Source organism: Phycodurus eques, chromosome 5 (assembly GCF_024500275.1).
Source record: "Phycodurus eques isolate BA_2022a chromosome 5, UOR_Pequ_1.1, whole genome shotgun sequence".
NCBI classification, from domain to species: domain Eukaryota; kingdom Metazoa; phylum Chordata; class Actinopteri; order Syngnathiformes; family Syngnathidae; genus Phycodurus; species Phycodurus eques.
Window position 1 is genome coordinate 11875501 of NC_084529.1, and position 27917 is coordinate 11903417.

General features: G+C 44.7%; 1 protein-coding gene across 1 annotated transcript in view; it reads right to left on the reverse strand.

Moving 5' to 3' along the window:
* Positions 1–25605, reverse strand: part of slc7a5 (solute carrier family 7 member 5) — a 36917-nt gene extending 11312 nt beyond the window's left edge. Inside the window, exons 1-8 of the mRNA XM_061677510.1 lie at positions 24856–25605; positions 23529–23654; positions 5160–5265; positions 4861–4905; positions 4639–4762; positions 3125–3228; positions 2906–3002; positions 1466–1615 (exon numbers count right to left, since the gene is read on the reverse strand). Of these exons, the coding sequence (XP_061533494.1) occupies positions 1466–1615; positions 2906–3002; positions 3125–3228; positions 4639–4762; positions 4861–4905; positions 5160–5265; positions 23529–23654; positions 24856–25378 (1275 nt within the window). The 5' untranslated portion in view covers positions 25379–25605. The remainder of the gene's footprint in view (positions 1–1465; positions 1616–2905; positions 3003–3124; positions 3229–4638; positions 4763–4860; positions 4906–5159; positions 5266–23528; positions 23655–24855) is intronic.
* Positions 25606–27917: the final 2312 nt, after the last annotated feature.

Genomic DNA, 27917 nt, shown 5'->3' on the forward strand with positions numbered 1-27917 from the left:
TGACTTTGGAAAACAATGATCAATATTTTTGCTGATATTCTAGCATGGATGGATAGTTGCAGCCCTACTATATTCATTATTTCACATGTAACTGTGGCAAGAGAGAGAGCGAGAGAGAGAGCGAGTGATAGAGAGAGCGAGAAACTGTCTTCAAAATGTATGGATGCAGTCATTGAAACAGGCAATCAATCATTTACAAAAGCCTCTCAAAATATCTACACACACTTATTTATCATGGCCCGTTTCCTCTCTTTGTGGTAATCTGCTTCTTCCTTGATAATCAATCGTACCATGTTTTGGTGGTTCATTAAACAAAATAATACACTACTGTATGTGGAGCCTCAAACCCCGATACAGGGTCACAGTTTTTCAATTGCAGTGCATGGGTAGGTCGATGCGTGGTGCTCAATCGCTTGGTCTGCAGCTATGATTCGCTAACTGCAGTTTTTCTGTGGCGTTAACTTCATTGCCTTTGGCAACATTGCTCAGTGTCAGTGGTTTTAACAGACTGCACGGATTGCACGATCTACTAAGATTGCAATATTTTACTAAGATACCAAATAGTGGGCGCTAAAATGCATGTTTACACACTGCAAACAGATCGCGCGCTGTTAGCAACAGATGTAAAAGTGGTGGAGACAGACCTATTTAAAAGAGGGTTTTGCACTTTAGATCGTGCCATAGTCTTTACCATGGCACATTTGGGAAAGCACCGTAAGCACCAAATTAAGTTTGAAGTGATGGAATTGGAATTGTTAGTGGAAGAGGCATACAAACATATTGCTGAGATACCGAAGGAAAAAAAAAATCAATCACGTCAATAATTTTGGGGATGGCAGTAACCACAAAAAAAGTCATCTTTTGTTTGCTGTGCTGCCCATCCTTTTATTGCATTACAAACAAAACTTGCGGCAGCACACCGCAAACAACACTCTGGGATGGGACAGCACCAATTGTCACCCTCCGCTGAAATGAGGGGTCGTTTAGTCACAGGTGATATGGCAAAACTTCTTGTGACTGGCTCCATTAAAAAGCTCCAAATTACATATCTGAATAGACGATATGTCGTGAAAATTTTTGTTGATGGCATTTAAAAAATGTTTACACAAGTAAAAATTTTCTCCTCTCCACCGCTCGTTTTGCCAGCGTTACTCTGCCACTGCCACTGCCGTGCGTGCTGGTTTGTACCTGACTTTTAAACACGGTATTTAAAGGCACAAAATCAGTCATTGCCATTTGGCTGAGATTTGATAAATCACATTACACTTGCTAAATTAATATATTTGCATATAAAACATCCCAGAACGCGCAGCAATGTTGCCCGTTTGGCAGACACAGTCCTGAGTGAGCCCGGTTTGTAGATCAGCTTCTACATCTGCTTGGCCTTTGTATGCGCAACCCTTTCGTAAATCTGACCCAATACCATTCATTTCTGTATTCTGATTGGCTAATCACATGGGCTCACCTTAATTGGTCTTTCGAGCTCAGGCTTCTTGTAACGGAGCCACATCATCCCAACAATCGCCATGGCGATGCAGAGCCAGTTGAAGAAACTGAAGAAGTTGATGACGGAGAAGATGTCATTGGAGAAGGCGTAAAACAGTGTCATTACACACTGGCGAGAAGGAAAGAACAAAAAACATTATTTAAAAAAAGGCAAGTGGTTTTAAAACTATTGAACGATCCATGTTTAAAAATATTACTAAAGGTAATTCAGGTGTCTCCAACAACTAACCCTGGTTTGGAGTAGCTCCCTAAAGTGTCCAAAAATATGTGCCCTTTTTATCGCTCTTCCTTTCAGACAACAGGTCTCTTTTCTTTTTTTTGCTTTCAGTGTTTCAGCGCAGGCACAGTGGTCGACTGGTTAGCACATCTGCCTCACAGTTCTGAGGACCGGGGTTCAAATCCCGGCCCCACCTGTGCGGAGCTTGCATGTTCTCCCCGTGCCTGCGTAGGTTTTCTCCGGGTTTCCTCCCACATCCCCAAAACATGCGTGGTAGGTTGATTGATGGCTCTAAATTGCCCGTAGGTGTGAATTTGAGTATGAATGGTTGTTTGTTTATCCATGCAATTGGCTGGCGACCAATTCAGGCTGTACCCCGCCTCTCGGCCGAAGATAGCTGGGATAGGCTCCAGCATGCCCGCGACCCTCATGAGAATAAGCGGTACAGAATATGGATGGATGGATGTATGGATGTTTCAGCGCAGAGCATTTATGTCAATACCCTGCGAGAGAATGTTAACAGTCAAGAAAACACAAGTAGCTCTCTCGGTAGTTCTCTTCACTTACCCTTACCATTAATACTATTGTCATTCTGTATTCGTCCCGTATCCAATTAAAATCATAAAACAATTGTTTTATGTCCTCATGCATATTTTTCAAAGCGCCTTCATCCTTTTGTAAAATAGAAATATACAATTGTCAATTTAGACTATGTAAATGATTATGAAAAATATCTATTAGAATTTTAAAGAAGACTATATGTATTTTTATTTTTTTTTACAATTCAAAACAGTTCCCATCTGTCTTAATAAATACCTATCTAACATTCATGAGTCATAATACAAAATGGACAAAGAATTGAATCACACACCCATTTTTTGTCATGTTGAAATTAGCCTGTTATGAGGAGCTAGGAAAGTTCCAATAAGATGAGCCCAGTGTTTCAGACAATATCGTCAAGTCCCAGCTTGAAAACAGCAGATCTTCCCCCAGCCTAGCTGGTTATGTCATGGGCAGAGAAACTTGGGCCAGGGGTGATTATTATTTAAACTGGGCCCCATACACATTTTCACCAAATAGAGAAAAAATATTTACTTGGTTGTTGAAAAAGTCAGTTTTGTATAATATGTCCCACATTATATTGTGCTTGTGTAGTAAATGAGATAATTAAACTATACTCACAGTGAATATTAGCGATGGAAGTGGCGTTAGCAGGGTTGGGTGGATCATTGACAGCAGACAGGGCAGGTGACCTTCTCGGGAACCCACAAAGAATAACCTGCGATGTCAATTGGCCAGTATTAACCAACAATTTATGAAGTCAGTGCATGACTATAGAATATAAGGTCACTCTGAATTTCATACATCTGCAAGAAAAGGTGTATTGTGGAGGTGTGTTACCTTGATGATGTGAAGAGAGAACCATTGACAGAGCCAAAGCAGGACAACCCCACAAACACTGGGATGATCCAAGCCATCACACCCAGGTGCCTATTGCCAAAATCCTACAGGACATTAAGACAGTGGGTTATGTCTCTCAAATTCCCATAGAATGTTATTTTTCAGACCACAAACTGGTTCCAACTGAATCAACATTGCCACAATTAATTAACCTTGATTTCATTGGTTGGTAGTGTGTTGTAAGCATAAAGAAAAGTCAGTAGGGGATAAGACGCTGTTGTTGTTTCATCTTCATTTTAGTTTAGTTAGTCTAGTCTCAGCAACTTCACTCGGCAACCATTACAACAAGCTGGAAATTTTTTTACTTGAGTTCGTTGTCACATTTCTGTGGGGCCAATTATGTATTACTCGTGCACTCACTGTAGTTGTCTCGCCATGCTGCACTATTTGCATATACTGGCCACTCATGCCAGAGTAGCATCTGCTCCATTTGCACACTGATTGAGGAGTATCTGTCACATTTGCACAACCAACATTGTCCCAGATGATCGCACTACTCGTCACTTTAAACCGCATACACTCCTTAAAGTCTCAGCGCCCTTTGCACTATGGTCATTGCACCGGACTATTGCAATATTAGTCATTCGAACTGCTCTAAGTGGTAGAGGACTCTGCATCTTTTTGCACAATTGTTTTTTGTCAATGTCTTTATGTCCCCAAAGTGTTCTGTAAATTGAGTGTCTGTTGTACGAGAGCGGCTCCAACTACCGGAGACAAATTCCTTGTGTGTTTTGGACATACTTGGCAAATAAAGATGATTCTGATTCTGATAAACGCACAACCACAAACCTACTGTATTATGTCGTCACATCCTAAAATGCTACAGTTGCTGCTCAAGTGAAGTTGCACAACAGGCTCCTTATGCCTTGTGTTTTTTTATAATTTCTAGAAATGCTACAAATGCTAAGAAGAAAAAAATACTAAGTTTAAACTGAAGGGTATTTGTTTTCATGCCTCACTGAAAATATTTCTAGACAACAAAATAGTTTGCTGCTCATTGTGAATTTAACAAACAAAACTGATTAAAAAAGAAAAACAATTAGTTGTTCATCTTTAACTTTTTTTTTTTTGTATTCATATTTGGTCTTTAACCAAGCAAAGATATAGTTTATCCGAACACTCGATTATTTGCTAAAATGTTTAGTAGGATACAAGAATACTAAAATATTTGATGGCTGCAGCCCTAACTGTGTTCAATACTGTGACGGGTTAAACTCAATGGGAAAATGTCACCCATGCATGAAAAAATGTCCAGTGCTGGATGTATGCTGCACTAACTTGGTGATTATTTTTGGATGCTCTTGGTACACATTTTTAAAAGAAGTGTTGCTATTTATACAGGAGACAAAACCTAGTTGTTGTGTCTCCTGTGTGAATAGCGACACCCCTGTTTCTTAACACAACAACTGTAGAGGTTTTATTTTTTTTTCAAAGCAACTGCTAAAAGCCATTACCACAGCCACAGCCTCAGAGTTGAGCATCTGGTCGGTTGAGAGGGTGGTAAAGTACGCCAGGTTAGTGAGAACGTACACTGCTGTCACGATTGGCATAGAGATGATGATGGCTCGTGGCAGGTTTCTGAAGTTGAAAGAAACAATGAGAATGAATATAAAATACCTAATTTTTGATTCACGAGATAGCTTACATGACAGTGTAACAAACCATTAGTGACTTACTTGTTAGGCTCGATCATCTCCTCAGTAACAAAATTCAGGTAATTCCTGGATACAGGAGAGGGTGAAAGCTTAGTCACAATATTTTTAAGTGTGAAGGTAATTAGAAAAGAAGCTGGGTTGATCATCCATATTTGTCATTCATTCCTCAGTGTGAGTGTAGGGATGTGTGTGTGTGTGTGTGTATGTGTGTGTATGTGCATTTTGTCTTATTATTTATAAATGATAGAACGGTAACATGCTACGATGTGATAAACAAGGTATGGATGCAGTGCAGTGGCTCACAATTTGATCAAACTTACCAGCCACCGTAGGCAAACAGGCCACTGTACAGCGCCAGGCCGATGTTCCCTAACCCATACTGGGAGCCCTCGAAGGAATTTTCAGGGAGAAGTGCATCGGTGCCACCTAGTAAGGATGAACAAAAGGAACAATAATAGGTCATGACGACAGATCAGAATCATATTTATTCACAAAGGATGCTAAGGAGCACAAGAAATGTCTTGTAGTTGGTGTAAATGTATTTATGTATTTATTTAACCTTTGAGTTATTTAACCTTTACTTAACCAAGTAAGGCAAATGACAACAGATTCTCAATTGCAATATCGACCTGGCAGAAGGCAGAAGAGTAAAACAAAGCAAAATAAAAGCAAACACAGACAACATAGATAAACTGTATAGTGATACAAAATTTGAATATTTAGTCACTGCACAGTGCACATTGAATTTTGGAAATTGAAAAACAGAGTTACGTACTATAGTTACAAATCCAAATACATAGAGAGCACTCGAGAGCGCGGTGCTGAGGTCTGCATTTTTCCCCAAAAGTCCCAAAATGTGGATGATTTAAGGATTACGACATTTAGAGGTGGTTCTAGTTAACTGAGATGTACAATTAATTAGTGACCCAGAGAATGGATCAAACTTAGGCAGGGACACAGTGCAGGAATCAAACTCCAGAAAGTGAGTGACAACGCACCGCCTTGCTCAAAGGCAGCTCAACAATTCTGAGGAGGGAAAGTTAGGAAAGAACTTCAGTTTAGTCTTGAATATGAAGAACATTATGGTCACACCCCCTCCTGTGGCCCTCCAGATTTCTGATGGTTTCAGGGTATCCGAGCCACATTCCTGTTGAAGCTGATCCCCGCAACATGCACACACATTCTCAGACACAGTGTCGGTTACTAACTCAACAGCCCCCGGGCAAGTTGCTATTAGAAGGGCTAGCCTTAAATCTACACACTATGTGTGAGAAACCCCTGATGACCAAATTGCCATACATTATGACAGCACACCCACTGGAACCTAATAATAAGAAGAAAGAAATTGTGACCCACCTGACTTGTGATGCTTTAAATATGGATTTATGACTCCAAGCTCCTTTCTATTAATCTAGTCTATTAATATCAGAATCATCTTTATTTGCCAAGTATGTCCAAAAACACACAAGGAATTTGTCTCCGGAAGTTGGAGCCGCTCTAGTACGACAACAGACAGTCAATTTACAGAACACTTTGGAGACAGAAAGACATTGACAAAAAAAAAAAACAGTCACTGAGCAGTAAAGAGTTGCTAGTTATCTGGTAATGCCGGTACATTATTATTTTTTTTTTTGACAATCGTGCAAAAAGATGCAGAGTCTTCTAGCACTTAGAGGAGTTCGAATGACTAATATTGCAATAGTCCGGTGCAACGACCATTGTGCAAAGGGCGCCGAGACTTCAAGGAGTGTACGCGGTTTAAAGTGACGAGTAGTGCGATAGTCTGGGACAATGTTGGTTGTGCAAATGTTGCAGATACTCCTCAATCAGTGTGCAAATGGAGCAGATGCTACTCTGGCATGAGTGGCCAGTATATGCAAAGAGTGCAGCATGGCGAGACAACTACAGTGAGTGCACGAGTAATACATAATTGGCCTAACAGAAATGTGACAAACTCCAGTCAAAAATTTGCCAGCATGTCCGAGAGGATTTTGCACGCTCTTGTCTTAGTTCTGGCAGGGTGCAAGTCCTCAATGGTGGGTAGGGGGGTACCGACAATCCTTTCAGCAGTTTTGATTGTCCGTTCCAGTCGGAGTTTGTCCTTTTTTGTAGCAGCACCAAACCAGACTGTGATGGAAGAACACAAGACTGATTCGATGACCGCCTTGTAGAACTGTCTCAGCAGCTCTGGTGGCAGGCCGTGCTTTCTCAGAAGCCGCAGGAAGTACATCCTCTGCTGGGCCTTTTTGAGGACGGAGTTGATGTTGGTCGCCCACTTCAGGTCCTGAGCAACTGTAATTCCCAGGAACTTGAAGGTCTCGACGGTTGACACAAGGTAGCTGGACAGCGTGAGGGGCAGCTGTGGCGAAGGATGCCTCCTGAAGTCCACGATCATCTCTACAGTCTCTCTACAGGCCGCACCACAGCTCCAGCCGCTCCGCTTCCTGTCGATATGCAGACTCGTCACCGTCCATGATGAGGCCAATGACAGTGGTGTCATCTGCAAACTTCAGCAGGAGTTTGACAGTCGGGTGCGCTGAGGTGCAGTCGTTCGTGTAGAGTGAGAAGAACAACGGAGAGAGGACACAACCTTGGGGTGCCCCAGTGCTGATGCTGCGTGTGGATGAGGTGGCCTCCCCCAGCCTCACCTGCTGTCTCCTGCCCGTCAGAAAGCTGTAAATCCACTGGCAGGTGGCAGATGAGACGCTGAGCTGGAGGATGAAAGGAGTTCAGGGATGATGGTGTTGAACGCTGAAGTCCACGAACAGGATCCTCGCGTAGGTCCCTGCACTGCGAGGTGTTCTAGGATGAAGTGCAGTCCCATGTTGACTGCATCATCCGCAGACCTGTTCGGTTGGTAGGCAAACTGCAGGAGGTCCAGCAGGCGACCTGTGACACTCTTGAGGTGGTCCAGCACGAGACGTTCAAAGGACTTCATGACCACAGATGTCAAAGCGACAGGCCTGTAGTCATTTAGACCCGAGATTGCAGGTTTCTTGGGGACTGGAATGATGGTGGAGCATTTGAAACAGCATGGTACTTCACACAGTTCCAGAGATCTATTGAAGATCTGAGTGAAGACTGGCGCGAGCTGGTCCGCGCAGACTTTGAGGCAGGACGGGGACACATGGTCTGGGCCTGCCGCTTTGTTAATCTTTTATTGTTTGAAGATACGTCTCACATCCTGTTCATGGATGGTTAACGCAGAAGTCAGAGGTGTGATTGTGGTGCGGCCGGGTGGGTGTGGGGTGTGAAACTGTCCTTTTCAAATCTGCAGTAGAAGGTATTCAAGTCGTTGGCTTGTGTGCTATTGTTCTCAGCTTGGGGGGATCGTCACTTGTAACTAGTCAGCGATTGGAATTCATGCCAGTCTTTAGCGCTAAACTGTTTTTCCAACTTTGCTGGATAGTTCCTCTTTGCAATGTTAATTTCTTTCTCTTTGCAATGTTAATTTCTTTAGTCAGCTGGTTTCTAGCTCGATTATACAGGGCCCTGTCCCCGCTCTGATATGCATCCTTCTTACCTTGGCGAAGCTGCTTAAGTTTAGCAGTGAACCACGGCTTGTTGTTGTTGAATGTGCGAAAGGATTTTGTTGGTACACACACACATCTTCACAGAAACTGTATTGTTAATTCCTGTATTGTCAACACATACAATGCAATAATGATGGGGAAATGTGATTTATCTTGCTCCATTGTTTAGTTTCATGGGAAATGCTATGAATACATAACTACATGTGATTTCTTAAGTTTTTTATTTTTAAAAAATTTGAGGGGCGGAACAGTGGAACGCATCTTCCTCACTGTTCTGAAGCCCAGGTTCAACTCCAGCCTAGCCTGTGTGGCGTTTGCATGTTCTCCCCGTGCCCGCATGAATTTTCTCCGGGTACTCCGGTTGGTAGGTGTCAGCAAATGGTTGTTTGTCTATAGGTGCCCTGCAATTGACTGGTGACCAGTTCAGGCTGTACCCTACCTCTCGCCCAAGTTGGCTGGGATATGCTCCAGCATGCCCCCCGACCCTAGTGAGAATAAGCGGTACGGAAAATGGAAAACTCTGAATACTTTCTGGATGCAATGCATATTTGTTATGTGTGAAAATGTACCACTGAAGGTACTGCACATCCTCACTCAATCATCCATACATCCATTTTCACTAGGGTCGCGGGGCCTAGGGTGAGAGACACCGAGCAGGTGTGGGTATATTTATTTCCCCCCCGGCTCGGTGCCTGTACATTGGGGTTCACCCCAGTGGATGAGAGAGTAGCCTCCCTCCACCTTCGCGTGGGGGGGTATGGGTCCCGACTGTTGTTTGTAACTATGCACCCAACAGCACTTCAGAGTACCCACCCTTTTTGGAGTCCTTGGGAGGGGTGCTGGAGAGCGCTCATCGTTCTGCTGGGGGACTTCAATGCTCACGTGGGCAATGACAATGAGACCTGGAAGGGTGTGGCTGGGAGGAACGGCCCCTCCGATGAGAAACTGAGCGGTGTTCTGTTACTTGACTTCTGTGCTCATCACAGATTGTCCATAGGGAACACCATGTTCAAGCTCTCCCATCTCTGGGGTTGAGCTCACCGAGGTGGTTAAAAAGCTCCTAGGTGGCAAGGCCCCGGGTGTAGATGAGATTTGCCCGGAATTCCGAAAGGCTCTGGATGTTGTGGGGCTGTCCTGGTTGACACACCTCTGCACCTCTGGGGGTGCTTTGGGAGTATTGGGTACCGAACCCCCTGATACGGGTTGTTTGGTCCCTGTACGACCAGTCTCAGAGTTTGGTCAGCATTTCTGGCAGTAAATCAGACTCATTTCCGGTGAAGGCTGGACTCCGCCAAGGCTGCCCTTTGTCACCGATTCTGTTCATTACTTTTATGGTCAGAATTGCTTGGCGCAGCCTGGGCGTAGAGGGGGTCCGGTTCGGTGGCCTCAGTATTGCATCTCTACTTTTTGAAGATAATGTGGTTCTGTTGGGTTCATCAAGCCATGATCTCCAACTCTCACTGGAGCGGTTCACAGCTGAGTGTGAAGCGGCTGGGATGAAAATCAGCACCTCCAAATCTAAGACCATGGTCCTCAGTGGGAAAAGGGTGGGGTGCCCTCTCCAAGTCGGGGATGAGATCCTGCCCCAAGTGAAGGAGTTCAAGTTTCTTGGGGTCTTGTTCACGAGAGAGGGAAGAATGGAACGGGAAATCGACAGGCGGATCGGTGCAGCGTCTGCAGTGATGCGGACTTTGTATAGGTCCATTGTGGTAAAGAAGGAGCTAAGCTGAAAGGGGGTAGATCTACGTTCCTACCCTCACCTATGGTCACAAGCTGTGAGTCGTGACCAAAAGATGGCGCCTACCCGTGTGGATGCCCCTGTTGCGGGCTCTCTAGTATCGTTTTTTCTTTCGTTCGTCTTTGGAGACATTACGCGACTCACTTACTCAAGGGGAGACTTGCTAAACATCAAGGACTCTAATCCGGACTTTCACAAATCCGCTGAGTTTCCCCCCTATCAGGGAAAATACAATTTTGGACCACTGCTATACAACGCTAAAAACACATACCATGACAAACCTCGTGCAGCACTGTGCTGCTTCATTCACTTAATACCGACATACAGACAAGAACTTAAATGCGCAAAGCCTACAGTGAAAACAGTGAAAAAGTGGAGCAATTAAGCAAAAATTTAACTTCAAAGCTGTTCAGACTGCACAGACTGGAGTGTCTTTGAAAATTCAGCTGGCAGCCTGGATGAATATCCGGACACTGTCACATCCTATATCAGTTTCTGTGAAGAGGTTTGTGTACCAACAAAGTCATTTCGCACATTCAACAACAACAAGCCGTGGTTCACTGCCAAACTTAAGCAGCTTCGTCAAGCTAAGGAGGACGCATATCAAAGCGGGGGCAGGGCCCTGTATAATCGAGCTAGAAACCAGCTGACTAAAGAAAGTAACATTGCAAAGAGGAACTATGCAGCAAAGTTGGAAAAACAGTTTAGCCCTCACGACTCTAAATCAGTCTGCATGCATTCCAATCGCTGACTAATTACAAGCGACGATCACCCCAAGCTGAGAATAATCGTACACTAGCCAACGACTTGAATACCTTCTACTGCAGATTTGAAAAGGACGCTTTCACACCCCATACCCAGCCAGCCACAACGCCGACCACAATCACACCTCTGACTTCTGTGTTGACCATCCACGAAAAAAATGTGAGACATTTGTGCGAACCAGCTCGCTCCAGTCTTCACACAGATCTTCAATAGATCTCAGCTCGCTCCAGTTTTCACACAGATCTTCAATAGATCTCTGGAACTGTGCAAAGTACCACACTGTTTCAAACGCTCCACTGCAGTTTGCCTACCAAGCAAACAAGTCTGCAGATGATGCAGTCAACATTGGACGGCACTTCATCCTAGAACACCGCCAACAGTGCAGGCACCTACGCGACAATCCTGTTCGTGGACTTCAGCTCAGCGTTCAACACCATCATCCTTGAACTCCTTTCCTCAAAGCTTTTCCAACTCAGCGTCTCGCCTTCCATTTGTCAGTGGATTTACAGCTTTCGGAAGGGCAGGACAAAGCAGGTGAGGCCACTTCATCCACACGCAGCATCAGCACTGGGGCGCTCCAAGGTTGTGTCCTCTCTCCGCTGCTCTTCTCTCGCTACACGAACCACTGCACCTTAATGCAGCCGGCTGTCAAACTCCTGAAGTTTGCAGATGACACCACTGTCATCGGCCTCATCAAAGACTGTGATGAGTCTGCATATTGACAGGAAGTGGAGCGGCTGGAGCTGTGGTGCGGCTGACACAACCTGGAGCTGAACACGCTCAAGACTGTAGAGATGATCATTGACTTCAGGAGGCATCCTTCGCCACAGCTGCCCCTCACGCTGTCCAGCTGCCTTGTGTCAACAATCAAGACCTTCAAGTTCCTTGGAATTACAGGCTCTGATGTGGGCGATCAACATCAACTCCGTCCTCAAAAAGGCCCGGCAGAGGATGTACTTCCTGCGGCTTCTGAGGAAGCACGGCCTGCCACAGGAGCTGCTGAGGCAGTTCTACACAGCAGTCATCGAATCAGTCCTGTGTTCTTCCATCACAGTCTGGTTTGGTGCTGCTACAAAAAAGGACAAACTCCGACTGCAACGGACAATCAAAACTGCTGAAAGGATTGTCGGTACCCCCCTACCCACCCTTGAGGACTTGCACGCTGCCAGAACTAAGACAAGAGCGTGTAAAATCCTCTCGGACCCTCCACATCCTGGTCACCAGCTCTTCCAGCTCCTTCCCTCAGGTTGCCGCTACCGATCAATGCAAACTAGAACGGGCAGACATTCCAATAGCTTCTTCCGTCTTGCCATCAACTTCTTAAAGAGCTAACCTACAATTCCATTGCAACATGCTGCCATTTTTTTTTGTCTTGATTTTGATGTCACATTTCTGTCGGGCCAGTTATACAACCCCAATTCCAAGAAGGTGGGACATTGTGTTAAACATAAATAAAAACAGAATACAATGATTTGTAAATCATGTTTTTGACCTATATTTAATTGAATACACGACAAAGACAATATATTTACTGTTCAAACTGATAAACTATTGTTTTTAGCAATTAATGATTAACTTACAATTTTATAGCTGCAACACGTTCCAAAAAAGCTCGGACAGGGTCATGTCACTGTGTTACATCACCTTTTCTTTTAACAACATTCAATAGACGTTTGGGAACTGAGGACACTAATTGTTGAAGCTTTGTAGGTGGAATACTTTCCCATTCCTGCTTGATATACAGCTTCAGCTGTTCCAACAGTCCGGAGTCGCCGTTGCCGTATTTTACGCTTCATAATGCGCCACACATTTTCAATAGGAGACAGGTCTGGACTGCAGGCAGGCCAGTCTAGTCCCCGCACTCTTTTACTTTGAAGCCACGCTGTTGTAACACGTGCAGATTGTGGTTTGGCATTGTCTTTCTGAAATAAGCAGGGGCGTCCATGAAAAAGACATTGCTTGGATGGCAGCATATGTTTCTCCAAAACCTGTATGTACCTTTCAGCATTAATGGTGCCTTCACAGATGTGTAAGTTACCCATGCCATTGGCACTAACACAGCCCCATACCATCACCGATGCTGGCTTTTGAACTTTGCGTCCATAACAGTCTGGATGGTTCTTTTCCTCTTTGGCCCGGAGGACACAACATCCACAATTTTCAAAAACAATTTGAAATGTGGACTCATCGGACCATAGAACACTTTTCCACTTTGCATCAGTCCATCTTAGATGAGCTCAGGCCCAGAGAAGCCGACGGCGTTTCTGGGTGTTGTTGATAAATGGCTTTTGCTTTGCAGAGTAGAGTTTCAAGTTGCACTTACGGATATAGCGCCGAACTGTATTTACTGACATTGGTTTTCTGAAGTGTTCCTGAGCCCATGTGGCGATATCCTTTACACATTGATGTCGGTTTTTGATGCAGTGCCGCCTGGGGGCTCGAAGGTCACTGGCATTCAATGTTGCTTTTCGGCCTTGCCGCTTACATGCAGTGATTTCTCCAGATTCTCTGAACCTTTTGATGAGGAGATTGTGGGACGTAGATAATGAAATCCCTAAATTTCTTGCAGTTGTACGTTGAGGAACTGTGAAAGAATTCATTACTATTATAATTATGATGTTTAAAGCATATTCACATTTTGTAGAAATTCGTCCACACAGATTTGTGGACGAGACAATGAAGCTGTCTGTTTCACACTTAACTCAAGCTGTTAGTTTCACACTTGCTCAAGCAGAGGTATAACTATGCTGTCTGTTAAAAACTGTTAAAATAACAGGAAACGATCTAAGCATTTTCCGGTGCAGCTGCGCATTTCGGTAAAAGTTCCATTGTGTTGTTTCCTGCTTTGCTTCAAATAAATAGCGGACAAGGGCAGCAAGTTGCACTGCTGTCCCTCGCGAGCAGAAAAGGACAATCTTGGTTGGTGTGAGTTCACTTCGATACAGTCCTCAGGGTTGTCTCAGTTGTTTTGAAGAAACTTCTCTGACATTCTAAAACTTGGTCCTTCGAGCCGGATGACAACGTCTTCTCTTCGGTGGATGATCGACGACAACGGAAAACGGTGCACTGTCCGAGTCTCCAGGAGACCCGGAAAGTCCTCCTTTTCCACGAGGCCAGTCCTCGGACATCTTCCGCCGGGAAAACACAAACGTCATCCTACGAATTGGATGTGTCTCAACCAACGGAGAGATTGTCACAGGTCAGTGTTTGTATAACACAGGGAAAATAGCACAGAATAACAATTGTCGAACGACTAGTATATTTCCTATTTTCAAAAGAATTAGATAGTAGGAAGATCGCTACTTCCGAAGAGAAACTCTTAGTTTCAGGACACAGAAACTGATCAGTCTGTGAGAGTGAATGTGTACAAGAGTGAATGTCCAAAGTTTGGGAAATCTAAAACTGACCAAGGGTTGTGAGTAAAAACACCCAGGAATACCCGCTCCGAATTGGGAGTAGAAGCTTGGTAGAAGTCAGGCACCTTGAATTTTTCCCGAAACTGAGGAACCATATCTAGACACCTATAAGAAATAAGACCGTCAGAAATGGCGGCAAAGTTAACCAAAAAATCCAATTGTCCATTTTCCGAGGCTGAAGTAAAGGAAAAGTGCAGTTTTGGTTGAAATTGATTACAAGGGTACAACACAATTCACCGGAAAATGGCAGAAAAAGTACGGATTTTCTGGAAATGTAGACAACTGTGAAGAATTGGACAAACTTCTCAGTAAATTATCTCTCAAAGACAGACAGAAGAGAAAAGACAACACCCACGGTAAACAGTGGTTTTGTTGCCCTTCTTGATAGGGCCAGACAAATTCGAAGTCGTAAGACTGCAGAAAAGGAAATTTTGAAGCTATTGGCATTAACAACAGGGTCAAAATACGACTCTTTCTTTAGTCGTGACACAAAAAGGGGGACCACGTGACGGGAACAACAAAAAACCTCCATTTGACTTGTCCAAATTATCGCCCAAAAAGCAACAGTGGTTCAGAGAAGGCAAGTGTTTCAACTGCGGCAAAGAAGGTCATCGCGCTCGCCAATGTAAGCCAAGGCCAAGCCTAGTCGACGCCGTGTTGACGATTCATCTGATGATGAATGACTAGGCTGGGACTCCAGAGGGGCCGCGGACCGCAGATTGGTGTCCAACCCTCTGAATTCCTCCTCCGATAGTGACAATGATGAAGATGTTGAAGAAAACATTAAACACATGTTCGACCTCGAGAATTACTTAATGCATCATCAAACTGAACCCATGATGAAACCAGAACTGACTTTACTAGTCCAACCGTTTTCCTGGTAGACACAGGCGCTGATGTGACCGTTTTAGGAAAATGGGACCCCGCGACAGTTAAACCAACCAGAAAAAAGGTTTACATGCGCGGAACTCACGGTTTAGTTCAACCCATACCATACCATTGAGTTGCGGAGCACCGATGACCCAAATAAAAAGGCGTGTGTAGAAGCAGTTCTACAGCCACGGTGCTCGTTCAATTTATTAGGCCGCGATGCATAGACACAATTGGACATTAGCATCACAGTCAACAAACAGGGGCAAATGGAAGCAAGCATCAAAATTCGAGAAAATGGGGCACATTATTATTGGTCGCTGGATTTGCCCGAGGAAGAACGTGGTCATTGAGAACTTACTAGAAGTACCTCACAAGGGGTCCGGCCTGGAGGCGACATGCAACACCGAAACAATTTGCATGTCACCATTAGGTACAAAGAATCCCCGGGCCCTGGTCCAGATTACACCAAATTGTTTTTGGGATTGGCTGAACAACAAGTGCAGGTCAATTACGATTATTGGAAAGGAAAGTGGTGCTTTGCCACTGTTAGACTCACTGCGGAAGTAAAAACGCTGCTTCCTCCTGGGCAACATCCACACATTTCACTCGCAAAGCCGGAGCAACGAGAATGGAGAGACACGAACGATTTGGCCGGAACGATTCCACACGAAATTTGGGTTTCGTCACAGAAATTCACCGACATTGAAGAAACAGAATCAGGATGGTTCCGATTGCATGTTCGATGGAATTTTGATACGTTTGCACGAGTCCACTACAGCTGATTAGCCGAAGTTTATGTGGTCGCCCCTGTTGAGGAAGATGCCATTTGTCATCTCCCATCCGGGCTGTGGAGCATTGGACCCGCTGACGTTGGACTCATGACAAACACACCGCCAGTAATTATACAGGGAAAAACGGAATATCGACCAATAGTTCGACAATACCCGCTGAAAAAAGACGCTGAAATAGGCATCCAACCCATAGTTGACGAACTAAAAAAGGCAGGAATTTTACGCGCGTGCCCAGACTCACCGTGTAATACGCCTATATTCCCAGTCCGAAAAGCACAAACAAACAAATGGAGATTTATCCAGGATTTGCGTGCAATAAACCAATCAGTGCAATCGCGTGCGCCAAATGTTTCTAATCCACACACTCTTGTGAGCTCATTACAACCCGGAACCAGGTGGTTCTCGGTGGTGGACCTAAGTAATGCCTTTTGGAGCATTTCTGTCCACCCCGACAGCCAATACTGGTTTACGTTCAAAGGCGGAAAATTAACATTCACAAGGTTATCCCAAGGATTTTCTCAGAAGCAATCATAAGGTGTTTGGCCTCCTTTAATTTTTTTGCAAACAATGTGTTATCTGTTTGAAGAACAACGCACAAGGGTATTTACGACCATGAAGAGGAACATTTCCTTTACCTCCAGAACCGTTTCAAACATCCATATGGATTACATTGAGTTAAACAAAGCATTGGGGATGCAATATTGCTTGGTGATAATTGATGTGTTCTCCAAATGGGTTGAGTTGTTTCCAACAGCGCATGCTGATGCAAAGACAGTCGTAAAAGCACTGTGTAATCGCATTATTCCAACGTTCGGCATTCTAAGTGTGATTCGAAGTGACAATGGCACACATTTTGTGAATGACGCTGTGACAAAAGTTGGACAGCTGCTGAAAATCGACTTAAAGCGTCATTGCGTGTACCATCCACAGTCTGCAGGGCTTGTGGAACGTACCAACGGAACTATCAAAGCTAGACTCGTAAAGACAATGAGGGAAACAAAAAGACAATGGCCTGACTGTGTTCCAATCGTCGCCACGGCAATGAGGATAGTGCCAGCCGAAGGAAAAACACTATCCCCATTTGAAATTCTATATGGCCGCCCATATAGACTTCCAGACCTCGACTTGTCAGAATCACCGGCAACTGGCACATCGGTCCCAGCCCATATGAAAAACATGTTCGACCGGAGAGAGATGCATAAACACAATGACTTGCCAGTGTGTTCTGATCCACAGACAAACCACGTCCGCGTGGGAGACCAAGTCTTCCTCAAAGTGTTGAGACGACCTCGCTGGGACAGGGAACGCTGGGACGGCCCCCACCAGGTGATTGCAGCAACTCCTACGGCTGTAAAGGTCGTGGGGCGTGACGGCTGGATCCACCAGACGCAGTGCAAGCTCCTCCGATTCCCTGCTGACGGGCCTAGCGACGCCAGTCCCTCGGGGTAGGATCTCCACCACGTACACCTCAGTGTACCGACGAAAGACCACAGTTGGAGAGAGGGTTTTCCGTGCCAAACACACCCCTCTCGGGAAGAGACCACCGGACAAAGGCTGACCGCAGTCCTGTCGGCCAAATATACTGTTTGATGTTTCCGGGTTTACCTTGTATATACATATATTGGACCAAAAACAGCTTTAGTCCTTGCCCTCACCTTTGTGCTTGGCTCTTGCTTGGGAAGGGTTTCTACCTTTTTCCCCACTGGGTTTTTGAGTAGTTTTCTTCCCACTCAAGCAATAGCTTTTGATAATGTTTGATGTTTTGTTTTATTTTAATCATGATAAACAGGGTGGAAATGTGAAAGAATTCATTACTATTATAGTTATCATGTTTAAAGCATATTCACATTTTGTAGAAATTCACCCACACAGATTTGTGGACGAGACAAGGAAGCTGTCTGTTTCACACTTAACTCAAGCTTAAGAGAGCTTAACTCAACTCACTTGCTCAAGCAGAGGTATAACTATGCTGTCTGTTAAAAACTGTTAAAATAACAGGAAACGATCTAAGCATTTTCCGGTGCAGCTGCGCATTTCGGTAAAAGTTCAATTGTGTTGCATCCTGCTTTACTTCAAATAAATAGCGGACGAGGGCAGCATTCCTTTGACAGACTTGGTGAGCACTCTTCCAGTGAGTTGCTCTGCTGTCCCTCGCGAGCAGAAAAGGACAATCTTGGTTGGTGTGAGTTCACTTCGATGCAGTCCTCAGGCTTGTCTCAGTTGTTTTGACGAAACTTCTCTGACAGGAACATTGTCTTTAAATTGTTTTACTATTTTCTCACGCACTTGTTCACAAAGAGGTGAACCCCGCCCCATCTTTGCTTGTGAATGACTGAGCAATTCAGGGAAGCTTATTTTATACCCAATCATGGCACCCACCTGTTCCCAATTAGCCCGCTCACCTGTGGGATGTTCCAAACAGGTGTTTGATGAGCATTCCTCAACTTTCTCAGTCTTTTTTGCCACCTGTCCCATCTTTTTTGGAACGTGTTGCAGCCATAAAATTCTAAGTTAATGATTATTTGCTAAAAACAATAAAACTTATCAGTTTGAACATTAAATATCTTGTGGCGCATTATGAAGTGTAAAATACGACAACGGAGACCCCGGACTGTTGAACAATTGAAGCTGTACATCAGCCAAGAATGGGAAAGAATTCCACCAACAAAGCTTCAACAATTAGTGTCCTTAGTTCCCAAACGTTTATTGAATGTTGTTAAAAGAAAAGGTGATGTAACACAGTGGTAAACATGACCCTGTCCTAGCTTTTTTCGAACGTGTTGCAGCAATAAAATTCTAAGTTAATGATTATTTGCTAAAAAAAAACCAATAAATTTTATCAGTTTGAACATTAAATATCTTGTCTTTGTAGTGTATTCAATTAAATATAGGTCAAACGTGATTTGCAAATCATTGTATTCTGTTTTTATTTGTTTAACACAACGTCCCAACTTCATTGGAATTGGGGTTGTATATGAGTGTCACAGCAAAGGGTCTGAATACTTATGGCTGTGATATTTCAGTTTTTTAATAAATCTGAAAAAAGTTCAACAATTCCGTTTTTTTCTGTCAATATGGGATCCTGTGTGTACATTAAATGAGGGGAAAAAATTAAAAATTATTTTAGCAAATGGCTATATAATAATTTAGCAAATGGCTATAATATAACTAAGAGTGAAGATTTTAAGGTAGTCTGAATACTTTCCGTACCCACTATAAAGTTGATATCTAAAATTTATGAAAAGTAGTTCTTAAAAATGAAAAAGTAGTTCTTAACGTTTGTAGAAGAAACGAAGACGAAACTGGTTTGCTTTAGACATGTTACAAACTGTAACCTCGCAAGTTTAAAATTTAATGGGCCTGTTGTAGGGTGAACTTTATTTGTATTTCAATGAGCGAAGGCCTGGATATGGTGTGAAACCATGAGAAAACACTTCCTGTGAAGTTTCAGATCGATCGGACATATTTAAGAGGTGCTCCAAAGCCAATTTGCCGCAATAGTATAAAAATTACCAAGCATACATTTGTTTGGAAATTTTTGAAAAAAGTGTACTTGAAAGTTGGGTTCAAAAGACTCGTTAGGGTGTAAAACGTTGATAAAAAAACATTTTGTGTGGTCAATTGTATTTCAGTTACCATATTTTATTATTTACTAATTTTGTTCTCCCTCAGTTTCAAGTGTTATTTGTGTTGTGGCAAGTATTCGAGTGACAAGCATGGCGACCGCGAAAGCAACGAGGAAGGCGACGGAGGTCTGGCTCATCGGCCAGCCGAACCCCCAACTGATGATGGGTAAGCAGCTGTCCTCCTTGAAGGAAGTGCTGAGTCGTTTCTTCCACTTCCACAATCAAGAAAAGAAGACGGTTAAGGAGGCGGCGAACCTGGTGGTGGAGGAGGTGTTCTTGTTCTGGGAGAAGGCCAAGCTCTCCACAAAGGAAAAACACCACGCAGATAACAAATGAGTATGATCATCTGTGGCGTGTGCTGGGGAAACACAAGCGCCGCAATTCCCCAACAGAGACAAAAAAGCGTGAAGAAATCATGACCCGCCTCGACCTCCTCTTCGACGTTGCCATGAAGGACGTCGAGTTGACTCTCAACATGGAAGATCGGAGATTCCTCGCCATGCAGCGCGACAAGGACGGCCGCAAGGGGGTAAATATGGGCATCGACGGCTCTTGAAAGGCGTCGTATGAAACGATCCAGGAAGCGCACCGCCACCCCGGAAGAGGGCACAGTCGAACTGGCAAGTTCTTCCTCGAGCAGTGCCACAGAAACAGCTGATGAAGACTATGGCAATGATGATGCCGCCGGGCCCTCTTTTGCTCCCTCCCCCCCAAAGCGCAGTAGAGCTCGAGCCTCGGCGGTGACCCCGCAGATTGCAGCTGCGCTCGATCGAACAAGGACAGCTGACCGGAGTGCTGTCCACATCCTCCACGCTGCTGCTGAGGCGTACAGCCCAATCCCCTCGAACCTTGCAGTCAACCGGCAATTGCTTCAACGACACCGGAGGCGCGTCAGGGAGGATGTGGCGATGGAGATCCGGGAGGCGTACGTTCCGGGCGTCCCCCTCGTTGTCCACTGGGACGGAAAGATCATCGCCGATATCACCGACACAACAGCAGACGAGCGCCTTCCCATCCTCGTTTCCGGGGATGGCGTTAACAAGCTCCTCGGCGTCCCACGCTTGCCCAGCGGGAAGGGTGACGATGTTGCCACCGCGGTTATCAGCTGCCTGGAGGATTTGGGCATCGCCGAACGCGTTGTGGGGATGTCTTTCGACACTACTGCCTCCAACACTGCCGCGCGCGGCGGAGCCTGTACCTACATCCAGCAGCGACTCGATCTCCAGCACCTGGCCTGCCAGCACCACATTCTTGAGATCGTGGCCGACAAATCATTCGGCGCCTATTTTGCACCGTCGACTCATCCAACTCTTCAAACGCTTCAAGGCCGGATGCGAGTCCATCGACCAGACAGCCCACCAGTAACGAAGTCATCATGTTCTGGAAGGGGAAGCTCCAAGATAGCCCGCGATGACTATCGGGAACTCCTCAACTTGACGATCGTCGCTCTGGGCGGCGTTCCCCCTCGAGGAATCAGTATGTCCAAGCCTGGAGCCTACCACTGCGCTCACTGGATGGGCAAACTGATATATGCATTGAAGATCATCTTATTCCGCATACAGTTCAAGCTCACCAAGATGGTGGAGAAGAACTTGGCCTGCTTCGTCCTCTTCACTGTGACGCTGTACGTACCGGCGTGGTACGAAGCCTCGCTGGCAACCCGTGCTCCGGCCCAGGACCTGGCCTTCTACCGCTCACTCGTGTCCTACAAGGACAAGGAAATCGCAAGGGCGGCCTCTCTGGTACATCTAAAAGGAGCTGGTGTCGCTCGCTCTGTTCGGCCTGAGGACCACGTTGGCGGAGAAGATGCTGATCGTGGCTGCCTTTTACCGAAACGGCGCGGAAGCCTAAGCGGATTTCATTGGAGCCTGACCTGACTGTCTTGACGAGAAAGACGCTGCCGGGCTTCGCTTCGTCAAGCTCCAAGTTTCTTCTGGCCGCCCTTGGCCCGTCGGACTTCCTTGAGGTGAACCCAGCCGAGTGGCCGGCCCGCCAGGACTACCAGCTCGCCCGCCGCCGAGCCAAGTCCTTCAAGGTTGTCAACGACTTTGCAGGACGGGGCGTGGCTCTGATTCAGAGCTACAGCGCCATCCTCACGAAGGACGAGGAAGAAAGACACTTCCTTCTCCAGGTCGTCGATCATCGACGTCGCTTCCCTCAGCGTGGGTGACCCAGGTGTGCCTTTTGTGCATAACTTTTACCGATTTTGGGGGGAATTTTTTCTCTCCACGTTTTACACCCCTAACGAGTCTTTTGAACCCAACTTTTATGTGCAGTTTTCAAAAAAATCTAACAAAAGCAAACTTTCCATCTTTTTTTAGACTACTGCGCCAAATTGGCTTTGGGGCACCTCTTAAATATGTCCGATCGATGTGAAACGTCACAGGAGGTGTTTTCTCATGGTTTCACACCGTATCCAGGCCTTCGCTGATGGAAAAATCAAAAGTTTGAAAATAAGGACCACCCAAGAGGGCCGCCCTGTTGACTGTTGCAAGTGTGAAACCTGAATTTGTGGAGGATTTTTGGTAACAAAAAAACTAATAGAAACAACAAAAAGAAAAAGTATGTCAATGCTCCAATTTCAAATGATTGTAGTAGGTAAATGTGTAAGAATCTTCATGTTGGGCTTTATTTGGAAAATTCAGTAATTTGGGGAATTTGATGAGCTTTTTACTTTTTTTAAATAAACAAAATAGTACTTCTCAATAAACAAAATAGTACTTGTCAATGTAAACAAAACAACCAGACTCCTGGTGGACCTTCGGTACATCTGTTCAAAGACGTGAACTATCCAAAGCTGCCTTGCGTGTAAGTACTCTCGCCAAATTACTTTATTTTTTTCCTTTTTTCTCTTTTTTTTTTTTTAAAATCTGTCGTGTTCAGCTGCATGGCCATGTAGAATGGTGGATCTGTATGCCTTTTGTGCTGGAACAGTTTTGCAGTGCAACAGGGGAGTTTGAAATACTCCTGCTATTTATTTTTTAATTATTCTGATGTTTACTGAAACAGCCAGACAGAAAAGGGTTTCATCTCCCCGCGGCCTGACAACCGAAAGGGAGTAGGGGGGGCAGGCCCCAGGAGTCAAGCCAAGAGAAATGTGAACACCATTGTGAGACCTCAAACAGGATGTTCTCAGAGGGGAATTGGCCACTGAGCTTAGATTGTCATCAGCAGGTTGCAACAGTGATACAGAGAGACTGGAAGAGTCACAGAAAGCCATATACTGTAAGTCAAGTCCAACTACCTTTCTTTTTTATGTAAATCTTTTTTCAAAGGCCAACAACAAAACAGCCCAAAAAAATAAGGATGTCCTTCAATAAAAATCCAAACTTCAAACTATTAACAGTCCCTGCCTAGGAGTTGATAAAGGGCATTAAAAAAACATTAATTCAATTATGTTATATTCTTTGTTACAGCCACGTTGTTCCGCACACGACAAACAGGTCTGTCTTTTACTTTTAATGAACAGACAATCTGCCTCCCGCCTGTCTTTGAAGTTAACCGTTTTCCATCTTTCGTTTGGCCATTTTTGGGAAGGAGAAGTATAAATTTGCTCGAGGAGACTGGTAGCATAGTTGCTAACGACCGCAACAGAAAGGGGAAGGGGCACTCGCCGGTCGAGACTGATGGGCCAACACACTAGCAAAGCATTCTGGGATTTGTAATATTAGTGGGGCATGTGCTATATACTGGCAGGCCAGATCTAACGGACTCTGGTCTTGCGGGCCAAATATAATTACAACGAGGGCCAAATTTGGCCCCCGGGCCTGAGTTTGGCATACCTGCTGTAGGTGGACATTTTTGGAAATTTACATGGCTCACACACCTGTTATGAGTTTAGCCTTTCAGCCTTTCAACTCTTTGTTAAAGGACAACCAGTTGGGCTGAAACATTGACTAGTTCAGCATATGCATTCAAAACTTTAGAGAAGGTAAATGTTGTGGTACCTTGGCCAATCTTGACAAAGCCAATGATGATGATCAGGCCAAGAGCCAGCAGCTTGGCTGCAGCGAAGAAGTCCTGAACTCTCGTAGCTGCCTTCACGCTGTAGCAGTTCACAAAGGTCAACAAGACTACAAAGAGACAAAAGAGAAAATAGTTGGTCTCAAAGAGTGAGAGAAAAGGCACCTTTATGTAAGCCTTCTAAGCCCTTCCCACCGTGAGACTTTGTTCTCTTCCCCACACATGTACAGTGCTGGCACCCATCATCTACCACCAGACACTGCACCCCATTAATGAAAAGTGATTAACCGAAGCAGCAGCTCCCTTCACAGTTCTTAAATCAGGTCGGAGCCACAACACAAAGATGAGACTGGGCACAATGAAGCTCTGTGTTCAGGAGAAGGGCAGTCTACTTGCTACGGTACAGTGGATGGCACGCATGCATAATGGTAAGCAGGTTCATCCAAGCAAACAGTGCATATATACCTGACAAGAACTTGCATGTACGCAAACAGACTCATGCATTTCTAAACAGGCTGATCTTTTGATGTTGGGGTGAAATTCCTTGTGTGTTTTGGACATACTTGGCAAATAAAGATGATTCTAATTCTGATTCTGAACATGTATCGCAGGCATGCACACACCTTATGTACACACACAATGAATTAAGCCAGCCAGAAGAGAAAAAATGTAAAACTGGAAACTAATTGTTGGGGAGAAGCTGGTCTGCTTTTTTAAACTAAGCCATTGTTATTATTTATAGTTAAAAAAGAGAAGTATTTTATAATTATAGATCAGAACTGGTGTGTTTACACCAAAGTATTGTCTGTGATGAATTTGAAGAGTACCGGTAATTGCCAAGGTGGGAATAGTTTATATTTTCATACATTTACACACCGCAAAAAATAAGGGATTTGTCAAACCAAGCCTCACCGTCGTAATATCTGAGCAATTATAATCAAAAAGTATGGTATTTTAAAAAGACATTGGAAATATTGATACAACAAATGAACTGAAGTGAAATATTGAAAAATGTTAATTTTGTGTCTCCACATGAAATGACGTAATATTTCGTGCGACCAGTTTCCTGCTATGGCTCGTTCCTTCACCAGCATGCGCTTTTTAGATCGCTTCTTTGCGGGCCTCTCTTGCAATTAAATTGCCAAATCTGCTTGATGAAGGTCGCCCGGCTCTCAACCTCTCATCCACGGGATGGATTGTAAAAAAAAAAAAAAAAAGGAAGCGTAATCGGCAGGGGAAAGAGGGGACAAATTCGAATTTGACGACAGGTTGCATCATCCGGACAAGACACAGCCGAGGTCGGATACTCACGGATGCAAAGGCAGGCTACTAGCTTAGCCCCGTTCTCCGGTACCGGGCACACGGGGAAAATGGGCTTGAGGAGATATGTGGCGAAAACGTAGGCAACGATGTACTGAGATGACGGCCGGATGATGAGCAGCTCGATCCAGAGTTTGAGGAAAGCTGGAAGGGAGCCGTACACCTCAAGGATGTAGGCATAGTCCCCTCCGGACTTGGTGATCGTGGTGCCCAGCTCCGCGTAACACAACGCGCCCACCATGGAGAAGACCCCGCACATCGCCCACACCACCAGGGACAAACCCACGGAGCCGCACTCTTTCGCCACGCCGGTCGGCGCCACGAAGATGCCCGAGCCGATGATGGTGCCAACGATGATGGCCACGCCGTTAACCAAGGTGATGTTTTGCTGGAGGACGACGGTTCCCTCGCCTTGCTCTCCCGCCGCGTCGCTCCCCAGCATCTTCTCCGTCACTTGCGGGTCCTCATCCTTGCTGAACGAGGAATTCGAGTTTCTCTTTTTTACCCCCGACATGCTTTCGTTTAGGTTCCCCTTTCTGCTCCCTTGACACAACGGAGGTTACACACTTGTTTTCCTCTGTCTGATACCGGGGACTCAACCACGAGGCTTCCTCTGAGTGTGGGTCGGCGGGACTGAGAGCAGCGTGTTTTCTATGACGTTGTGTCAGTCAGTGTCCTGAGAGCACGTCCGAATTGCAACGACGTCCCTCCTCCCGAGGCCAGCCCACGTTAGCTCGACGAGTCCCTTACCATGCCCCGATCACGTTTGCCCATTTTCCGCCCCTCCCCCCAGAGGCGTAAAGTGGCACTACACCAAGGCAACCACGACGTGTTAGTTCACGTTGACTGCCGTATCAATCCAAGGGCCAAGGCATAATTACATAAAATATATGTCCTAATTGGGGGTCAGAAGGGCACAGTTTTGCGTGCACGCACACACACACAATATTGAGTACAAGTACACTGGTAATACCCCTTTTTTAGAAATATTTCATCCCGCATGTCAATGATTGGATTGGGGGCAAACAAAACTTCGATTCCCCCCGTCATGTGCCAAGTGTGTAGTTAGTGCGGATGAACTGCTGATGTTGCTGTCTTACTACAGTACTCCATAATAACTGTATGGAGGAGGGGTCAGGCACAGTGTCTCCCCAGAACTGCCACTGCCATGAAACAAAACTCACAAAAAGTGGATGCACAAGCTAATTATGTACCTTCGGTCATCTAGTAGAAGGTCATTATATCTTTCTGGCTGTCACAATACATTGCTAGTGCAGATAACTGAACAAAGTTACATTATTTGCAGTAAAAAAAAAACTATTTTTGGACTTATTACCAGTAAGTGAAATTGGATAATTGCACATGGCACACCTTTGTATTTGCTGCTCTTCATTCTGGGTGGATGGTAGTGTATCAACAGTTAATTTATGTTTATGTTCTTTTACGTTATGTTTGCTATTATGTTTACATTGTATTGCTATTGTTTTTTTTTTCATTTATTTGGATGTGACAATTAACTTTAATAAAACAAATTAACTGAAGTACATGATTAAATGATATGACTTGTGCTCCCTCTTCTTTGGCCAGATCAGCCTTCAAAAAGAGACCTCTGTCTCAATAAATTTTATTTTCTGGTTAAAAAAAGGTTTTGATATACACCTGGTTGGGAATCACTGCAGTAAAGGGAAGAAAATGCTAAATAACCAAATTTTTTGTGTAAACAGGGAAAGCTTTAAAGACGTAAAATGAAACATTAACATATCATATTTTCTTTTTAAGACCGCAATGTCAATATTGGTCTTTGGAGAAAAATTAGGGATGCGGACGAGTGCAGTTGTGTAAACAGGGAAAGCTTTAAAGGCGTATAATGAAACATTAACATCTCATGTTTTCTTTTTAAGACAGCGCGATGTCAATACTGGTCTTTGGAGAAAAATAGGGATGCAGACAAGTGCAACAGTAACAGTTTGAATTACACTTTCGCAGGTCGTTTTTTTTAATGGGTATTGACAGTACTGTATAAGGTGAACTACATGTTTGTGGTTGGGCATTCACATATTCACCTATTCACAAACTTGTTTTGGGAACCTATCATCCGTTATTTGCCCAAAACTCCCCTATTTGCCGTTTTTGTGCTCAGGCAAAGCCATGTCTCATTAAAATATTGCTATGGCGCCATTTAGTAGCATCTTGGGCTTTACATCTACAGTATGTTGAACTAAGGAGAGGCGCTTCATTTAGTCAGGCCATGGGCTTGTCTACTGTAATTGTACCAAAAGGACTTTGCTGCCATTTGGTGGTATCCCATGCAATTACAAGCCTTTTTGTGCAGGTGTGAGTTACTTGCAGATTTTAGCTATTTCAATGTACATTCAAATCCAAATTTAGAGTTGTGCACCGTCAATGTAGTACCACTTTGTGCCATAGCATGCAGGGCAGAACTGCGCTTTACTGCAAGAGATGCAGCGTAATTAATGCCTGGATCAGACTACAAGACAAATTTGGTCTTTCCCGATTGCACTATGTCAGACTACTTGTCACTGGTGCAGGAAGCGGGAACGTGAGGAGGTGGAAGAGCTTAACGGCGTGGTTGGAGTGGGCAGCGAAGCGGTAGGCACGGAAGGAGCACTGAAAGCGGAAGAGAACACAACAGGGTGAGTACAGTTGCGGGTCGTCGGATAGGAACTTGCTTACAAGAATGCGAGAGTCGGCCTGTGTACCACAATCGAGTGTTAATACTCTGGCAATGGATTCCTGGATCTGGCAGGCTTATATCAGAATCAGAATCCTCTTTATTTGCCAAGTATGTCCAAAAAACACACAAGGAATTTGTCTCCGGTAATTGGAGCCGCTCTAGTACGACAACAGGCAGTCAATTGACAGAGAACATTTTTGAGACATATACATTGAGAAAAAAAAAAAACAGTCACTGAGTATTAAATGGTTGCGATTTATCTGGTAGCGGCATGGTGACCGACTGGTTAGAGCATCTGCCTCACAGTTCTGAGGACTGGGTTCAATCCCCGGCCCCGCCTGTTTGGAGTTTGCATGTT